Genomic DNA, 8766 nt, shown 5'->3' with positions numbered 1-8766 from the left:
AAGAATTTGGAAAGTTCATATTTAGGAAGGATGAAAGCCCTTGACTAGATTTCTGGTTCTGTGGATTGAACATGCTTTTGAGGATTGCATGTGAAATAGGGACCTGATTGCATGGTATTGATATGATGCAACCTAGATGGTGGTGGATATCTTTCCATTTAAAATGCCATTTTATGTATATAACTCAGAAATAACTGGGACAGTTGGCAAAGTCTGAATAAGGTCTATAGGTCAGATAATAGTACTGGTATTTACGATCACTAAGGATTTAGGGGTAAAGGCACATTGGGTCTACATGATTAGAAAAAGACATTATTTTTAAGCTTTCTCTGTATTATATGGGAGCCCTGGTGGCTTTGTGTATTAGGCATTGAACGGCTAATTTCAAGGTTGGTGGTTCAAATCCACCAACTTCTCCACCAGAAGAAGATGAAACTATTTGTTCTCATAAAGATTTGCAGTCTTGAATACCCTAAATAGGTTCGTTATGAGTCAGAGTCAACTTGATGGCAGTGGGTTTGGCTTTGGTTTCTCATATATACAGAGAGGATAAAGCAAATGTGGTTAACTCTGGGTGAAGGGCATACAGGGAGTCTTTGTAACTATTATAACTTTTGAATAAAAAAGATTCAGAAATAATGTCAAAAAGTAAATGATCCTTTCTGCATAAATTCCATTTTTATAGGATCGTGCCTTCTTTTAAAATTGTGAAATCTTTTTCATTTCAGTTGTAAAATGTGTTAGGTAAAACGTTTCAACATGTGTATTTAAAATGCAAGTCCCAGTGCCAGACTTAGCTTTTTAGTTACTTGAGTTTTTGTTTGTTTTTAAATCCTTGCGGTTCTGTGCCTTTCCTAAGGGAATTCTCTAGCATCTTATAAAATTACATTATGTTCTAGTGACTTGAGTGAGTCTTTTTAACTAGATTGCTAATTGAGAATTTCTTTAGGGAACAAACACTTTTAAAGAGGCAAACTACCATTCTGAAAGAATAGAAATGAAGTGATAACTAAATAGTTATTTGGGAGAGAAGATGGGTTCGTTTCCTGTGTCCTCTTTAAAATGGTTGAGTTTTATTGCAAATGCATTCTAGGAGGAAATATACAAAAATTAAAATGGTTATGTTAGGGCAATTGAGTTTGGATATAATTTTCCTTTTTTTCCTAACTTGCATATTGTTTCTGTCTTTATAACACAGTTATCTGTGTTTAATCTTGCATTCCAGCACCTTTAAAGTAACCTCTCATCCTGTTCTTGATTCTTTAGAGCTGAGACTGTGTCGTACAGACTCTGGCATCATGAACATGTTCGATCGGAAGATCAACTTTGATGCGCTCTTAAAGTTTTCCCACATGTAAGTGTTTTGACCTTGCCTTCCTTCATTGCCTTTCAAACGTAGTTTCTTTTCCTTTTCCTCACTTATTAACTTCTGTTTGTATAAGCTAACAGATTAACTTTGCTAGACTTCAGAAGAGCTGATACAAGTACCCAGATTCTAAGGGCTGCAATGTGGTCATTGGAAAGTCATTTGATTATTCTTGTTTGAGTACTGATTGTTCTTAATTTAAGATTTGGGTCTTCGTCAGCATTGAAGATTCTCTGTTAATCTGTTTTCAATGCATTCTCTGTTTTGTATTACAAAATGCTCTCTCCAAAGTATCTCAGGCTCTTCACAATATAATTTTCACAAACTCCCTGGAAAGAGGAGGAGAGGGAAAAATTATTCTTAGTTTGGAGATATGAGTCCTGAATGATGGTCATTATTAACATTCTTTCCCAGAACCCCCTCTACACAGCAGCACCTGAAGAAGGTCTATGCCAGTTTTGCCCTCTGTATGTTTGTGGCAGCTGCAGGGGCATACATCCATGTGGTCACTCACTTCATTCAGGTAAGAGCAATTTTCTCTTCTTGTATTAGGAAGAAACCCGCTTAGCAGGGTGGCTCAAGTCAGTGCCCCACCTTTATCTTTATCAGTACTTTGGGATCTGGACTCAACCATCCATTAAGTCAGGACACAGAGCCTTTTGACTTCTCTGGGAACTGCCTCCTCTAGATACTGAAAACACAGCGTCTTAACGCTGACACTGAATGGTGTGCTGCTCTGCAAGACTTCAATGGGATGGGGGCATGATGCGTTTGCCTTTTATCTTTTCCTCCATTCTTTTTTGGAGTGAAGTCTAAGTGATTGCAGAGTATTTACCACTGCTTGTCTCGTTAATTATCAGTTCATATACACTGATATTGGCATGACTGTGTTGATGGAGGGTTTGGGCTAGTCCAGAAGGGATTATGGAACATTGGAGAATAACCAAAAAAGCATTCAAGTTCAACAGACAATATACTTCAAACACTTGTCACTTTGGCGTACTTCTATTTCTGGGACAATTGGGTCCTAGCAGTTGTATTGTGGTTGATGAGCTCTCATGGCCAGAGGGCCTCTAGCACCCTCTGTGGTACTAACCCTGTCCTTTAAGACTTTTGATTTCTTTCCTCAGCCCTCACTCTTAAGAAAACACTACCTTTTCTATTGCCTTTAGATTAGGACCAAATATTAGGAAGTTAAGATGAGTATTTGAACCCAATAAGGTTTCTGTTTGATTTTCATGTATCTAATTATTGATGTTGGTACTGATAGGCTGGCCTGCTGTCTGCCCTGGGCTCCTTGGGATTAATGATTTGGCTGATGGCAATACCTCATAACCATGAAACTGAGCGTAAAAGACTGGGGCTGCTTGCTGGATTTGCTTTCCTTACAGGTATGTGAAAAGGTTGGCCTAATTTTGAGTCAGGAAACTTTTTATTGTCTTTTTCTAAGGCCTGAAATTTGTTTTTTATTTTGATTCACCCCAAGTGGAACACTCATTGTCTGCGTATTCCAGTAATACAATTCTTCCAGAACAGTTCTCTTTGTAAAGTTTTCATTGAAACATCTTACTCCTTTCTAGTTTCAGCTAGCACTGTCTAGCTAATCTTGTATTTGAGAATATTTTATCATGTCTCCTCTCTTGCGTCCCCATCCAGAAAGTAAACTCTGTGACCAGGAACTGTGACTTCTACTTTTGTATCCAAAAGTGTAAGCACTATGTCCTTGAGTTGACAGGGTCAAGAGTTTACGTAGCATTGTTAATGGAACAAAATTAGCCTAAGAATTTAACATAATTGGGTCCAACTGGCAACAATTATAAGAGTATCTGTTCTGAACCTTGCAGATAGTTAATTAAAGCTGTATACATTGAGATTATTGTCCAAGGCACTTTGCTGATTCTCAAGAAAGGAATTAAAAGCCTAGTTCTTCTAGAATTAAGGGAAAGCAGGACTCATGTTCATAATCAAAATAATTACAGAGTGATTTTTGCCTTAATACAATTTGTTCTAAGTGACAATCTGACCTATGCAGTGTTGAAGAAATTATAGAAAGGAAAGGGATTTGGGGGTTTTAAGATTTTTGGATCAAAGAAAGCTAGTATTGTAAGGCATTAAGGAGTAGAATTACCAGGAGAGAGGTGAGTAGAGGAAACGGTGGAGCTGGAGCAGGTCATTATGGTGCCCTGGGAGTTGGCAGGTGTCCCTGCAAAACTGGTCTGGCCTTTTTTTTTTTAACCACAGTGCGGATCAGTCCTGTATGACTACAAGGTTCCTGGCCACAAAACATTGCTTTGCTCTTTCTTCTTTTCTCCTAATCCCTGTTCTGCCCCACATTACAGTCTTGTGTCAACCCTTTTCAAAATTTCGCAGTCTTGTAATTTAGTTTTAAAACATTTACGTGCCTGCTGTGTGTGTGTATACATATATATAGAGAGAGCAAGTGCTAGAGAGCGAGCGAGCGAGCTCTGCTAGCGTCGTGGTTATGAATCGGGCTGCGAACCGCAAGGTCAGCAGTTCGAAACTACCAGCTATTCTTCAGGAGAAATAATAAGGCTTTGAAACCTGTACAGGGTCGCTGTGAGTCAGAACCAACTCCACAGCACATCACCACCACCACCATATATACATATTTGTTGTTATTAAGTGCCATCGAATCTGTTCCAATTCATAGTGACCCTGTATAGGGTTTCAAAGGAGCTACTGGTGGGTTTAAACCTTGTGGTTTGCAGTCCAATGTTGATCCTACAGCACCACACCAGGAGATACATACATATAATATATGTATATCATCCATGATTCTAAGTGCAGGGGCGATACCTATGCTCTTAATGATATACTTTTGGACAAGGGCTGATGGTAATGTCATGGTCTGGAATTTTGCTTTCTAGGAGTTGGTCTGGGCCCTGCTCTAGAGTTGTGCATTTCCATCAACCCCAGGTAAGTGTTTTAGTAGCATCTTAGGACTTTTTCCCTTTGTGAATATACCTTCTGCATACAGCCTGTAGACATGTAGCCCTTAATCTAATGTGTTTTTTTTCCCTTTGACAGCATCATTCCCACCGCTTTCATGGGGACAGCAATGATCTTCACCTGCTTCACTCTGAGTGCCCTCTATGCTAGACGTCGTAGCTACCTTTTCTTGGGAGGTAAAATAGGGGCTAGAAAGCAGGGGAGGAGGGTCTCTATTCTAGCCAAAATCTTGACTATGACTCTGTTGTTATCCCACAATTTTCTTCTTACTTTTGGGTTGAAATGGAAAGCCTTCAGTTTATGTTTTTGAGGAGTGTAGGGGTTGTGGGGAACTACTTTACCTTTTTTTGGCTTCTCTGACAGGTGTCTTGATGTCAGCCATGAGCCTGATGGTCTTATCCTCTCTCGGCAACCTTTTCTTTGGATCCATTTGGCTTTTCCAGGTGAGACTTTGTTTGTAACTTTCCAGTAGCCATTTATCAACTGCTTTTTTTTTTTTTGGCTTAAATGTAAAGCAGGCTACACTAAGAGTCCGCTAGGATATCCACTTTGTTAGGCAGTGCTGCTCTTCTAGCCTCCCCATGAACCCTCCTAGGATGGAGCCCTCTGCTAGAGTGAAAATATATACTGACCAGCAGTTAGGCATTGCTGAGTAATGGGAATTTGTCTAAGGCCAGTCCAGCAATGTCTCCTTATTAAAATGGGTGATGGTCTTCCCGGCACTTAAAAAGATGAGCACAGAATTATGTGTAAGGAAGTAGTGTGTTAATGTCAGTAGGGTTAAAGTAGATGAGAACCAAAGCAAAGTTTGTCTTTTTTATGGTAACCTTATCTCATTCTTTTATTAGGCAAACCTGTATGTGGGGCTCGTGGTCATGTGTGGCTTTGTCCTTTTCGATACTCAACTCATTATTGAAAAGGCTGAAAATGGAGATAAGGATTATATCTGGTGAGTGTGAGAACTGGTCTGTAATGAGCACAAAGGTGAGGCATGCCATTTAATTCCATGGCTGCTTTCTGAATCCTTGGCTTGATTCACATTTCTGTCCAATTCAGTACAGATAAGAGTAGACCAGGTGGCTCTGACTGAACTTAGGTAGCCAACCTTTGGAATTGTGTATAATAGGTTGCCCATAGTTTTGGAACGACACATCAAATACCATAGTTTCCCCTGCTTCCTGAAACAAACTAAAAAAAAAAATTTTTTTTTAATTGGAGCAATAATATATCCAAGAGTAAGTAGAGAAAAGTACTGCTACTAGGATTCCAGTTAATGCATGCATGGTTTTCTTCCAAATAAAACATTGAAACATGTCTCTGCAGTCAGTGGATGGCTGCAGACAAGTTCCTCAGTAACTTTTCTTAGTCTTGTTAGGGTGCTTTCAAGGAAAAAAAAAGTTCCAATCTGAAGGAATCTGCTGGACCAGTTCAATTCAAGGTTATGGTGACTGTTTTTTGAGATTCCAAAGGGAGACTCTTGGTAGATTTTCTGAAAATTACCAGAATTATAATGTAGGCTTATTAGGAAGAAGTTTTTTTAAAAATCTGAAAACTCCAGGAAGGTTATGTCAAGGAATTTTTTCCATCACAGCAGTGTACCAGCTCATTCTTTGGGATAGCAAGGGCTGTCCTATAGGAATTTAATTGGGAAACCTTACCCCATCCACCCTACAACCCTGATTTTGTCCACTCAGACATTTTTTTGTTCCCCAAACTCATATGACATTTAAAAGGGATATATTAATCCCTTAAGGATGCCAGAACTGTCATTTTGATGTCATATAAATAGAAAAGAAAATTCATTGGAGAAGGCTAAAGATATGGAAGCATTTCCTTCCAAAATGCATAGACTTAGGTGGTAGATATGTTGAGAATGAACCTTCACATTTTAGTGTTTGTATAATAAAGGGTTTTGTAATTTTGTAGTAATAGTTTTGGACTTACTCTTACATGTAATTTTTTAATATAACTTTCTTCCAAGTCTCCTAGTTAGTTGTGATAGATTCAAGGTTGAGACTTGGGCTCTACTGAATCCAAAGCCCATATTCTTTCCTCTATGCTATATGGCTTCAATGAGTTGAAAAGGATCTTAGACACCAGAGTTTTACTTGGTGAAGTGTGGGGAGAAGCTGACTCTAGGAGGTGGGGTTTGGTTTCTGTTCTGCACCTTTGTGGATTTTGAAATGAAATAGTGGGAAGTTCGTTTCATAACCTGGTTCATTTCTTTTAGGCATTGCGTTGACCTCTTCCTGGATTTTGTTACCCTGTTCCGAAAACTCATGATGATCCTGGCTATGAATGAGAAGGTTAGTTAGCCCACCATCTGAAGATGAGAGAATACCTTTGAACTCAGCATCTGTGTTTATTTTCCATTTCAAATTTGAAAACATGTAGAAACACTGTAGGTCCAGAGTGTCTATAAAGCAGACTATTGAGTAAACCAGAAACTTTGGGTTAATGAAGAAAAAATAAGTAAAAGCAATCCACTTTAAAAAAAAAAAACAAACAAAAAACTAATCTTGAGGTTAGTATATAGAGAAAAAAAATTTTAAAAAAGCAACTGCTACATGAAGAATTTAAAGACTATAAAGATAAGATGATGGTAGCACAACAGTTAAGTGCTTGGCTGCTAACTGAACGATTGGCAGTTTGAACCCACCCAGTGGCTCCCAGCACAGGAAGAAGTCATGGCAGTCTGGTTCCATAAGGTTGTTGTTCTTAAGTGCCATCAAGTCAGTTCCGACTCAGTGACTCTGTATAGGGTTTCCAAGGAGTACCTGGTGGGTTTGAACTGCTAACCTTATAGTATGCAGTCCAGTTCTGATCGTACAGCACCACAGAATGGTTGCTGTGAGTTGGAATCAATTCCATATCACAACAACAGAGATAATTATGATTCCAAGAAAGATACTCCAGAGGAACAGAGTAATTTTAAAAGCCAGCTTTTGCACATAAATTTCAGAAGAGAAAATGTTTACTCATTTGCTATTAAATCTTGTTTGTTCCCCCCCACCCACACCCCCCACCCCCAAGAAATAGTCTGTATAGGGTTAATGTCAAACATAGTGTAGTCTAATAGTAGATGAACAAAGGAAACTACATACTTCTTTACATAGATCCTCTTGGGGAACAGTGTTGGTGGAATTAGGTGACTAGATGGGATTGGTGAGTTCTTTCTGGGCTGTGCAACTGCTGAACTGAGCTCCAAGGAAGTGGCTCAGTTTCAGCCAAAGCAATTCGGTGTTCATTTGTTTACTATATTGGGTTTTTACCTAAGATTGAAGAGTTCCACTGAGCTAAGTTTTTTTTTGAATGTTGATTCTTGCTCCAGGGTGGACCACTTTCCAGGTCTAGTGGGAAGTGGGTGGTGTTGGCCTGTTTTGCTCCCTTAGAACAGATTGTCAGTCTGCCACCTTCTGTGGTTGGGATCTGAGCTGCACTGGTTAGAAGAAGCCAAGAGTGTTCAGGCAGCCTGCATGGTACCAGGGGAGGGATATGGTGCTACTTAATCTTATTCTCAAGCCTGTCTTACTAACTGGCAATTTTGGGGACTACAGTGAAATATAAGATTCAGTTATTGATGAATTAAGGGAGAGTTTTTCATCCTCTTTTTTATTGTATTGATCCCTTCTAATCCCTAACCAAAGTTGATGGTTGTCTTTAGATTTTTAGTTTGTATGTCAGATGCCAAAACTTTAATTGGGTGCTTTTTCTCCATTTCTAGGACAAGAAAAAAAAGAAGTGAAATGACCCTCCAGCCTTTCCCAGTTTGACTTCCTCTCCTACCAACCCTCATTTTCTCTTTGCACACATTACAGGTGGCGTGTTCTGTGATAATGAAAAGCATCAGAAAAGCTTTTGTACTTTGTGGTTTTCTCTATTTTGAATTTTTTGATCAAAAACTGATTAGCAGAATATAGTTTGGAGTTTGGCTTCATCTTCTTGGGGTTCCTCCCCACTCCCTTTTCTGTCAACCCCATCCCTGCTCAGGCAGCCAGTCCATCATGATGAGGAAGGGCCAACAGAGGAAGCAAATTCCAGAAGCCCGCTTTCCAAAGTTGCACCAAGTGGACCTGACCTGTGCTGAGAACCACTCAGCATTGTTAAATTTGTGCAGTTTCTTTCGAACTGACCAGTGGGTTTTCCATTGGCAAGAAGTTTGCTTGTCCCATTGTTAACTTGGGTTCATCATATCTAAGCTGTCAACCCTTAAAAGAAAAAAATGTGTCTTAGCTTCTTCTGAGCTGCCCAAGTGGCTGCTGGCCTGGCAACACCCCTTTATGCGATGCCATCACAAAAGAAATGTGGATTTGTGTTTGTTCCCTTTCCCACCCTTGCCTGCCCCTCAGGGAATCTGCCTGCTTTTCATCCCTGGGGTGGGAGGATTTTAGCACAAAGGGAAGACTGATTCTTGTCAGGCATTTATTAAA

General features: G+C 39.5%; 1 protein-coding gene across 1 annotated transcript; it reads left to right on the top strand.

Moving 5' to 3' along the window:
• Positions 1-1270: 1270 nt before the first annotated feature.
• On the top strand, positions 1271-8190 carry TMBIM6 (transmembrane BAX inhibitor motif containing 6). The gene is made up of 9 exons (XM_006870070.1): positions 1271-1354; positions 1781-1889; positions 2637-2757; positions 4255-4303; positions 4415-4512; positions 4700-4779; positions 5185-5285; positions 6567-6642; positions 8061-8190. The coding sequence occupies exons 1-9, from the start codon at positions 1299-1301 to the stop codon at positions 8079-8081; spliced, it is 711 nt and encodes a 236-aa protein (XP_006870132.1). The 5' UTR covers positions 1271-1298; the 3' UTR covers positions 8082-8190.
• Positions 8191-8766: the final 576 nt, after the last annotated feature.

This window comes from Chrysochloris asiatica, unplaced genomic scaffold (assembly GCF_000296735.1).
Source record: "Chrysochloris asiatica unplaced genomic scaffold, ChrAsi1.0 scaffold00138, whole genome shotgun sequence".
Taxonomy (NCBI): domain Eukaryota; kingdom Metazoa; phylum Chordata; class Mammalia; order Afrosoricida; family Chrysochloridae; genus Chrysochloris; species Chrysochloris asiatica.
Note: the sequence above shows the minus strand (reverse complement) of the source record. Positions and strands in the feature narration are given on the sequence as shown.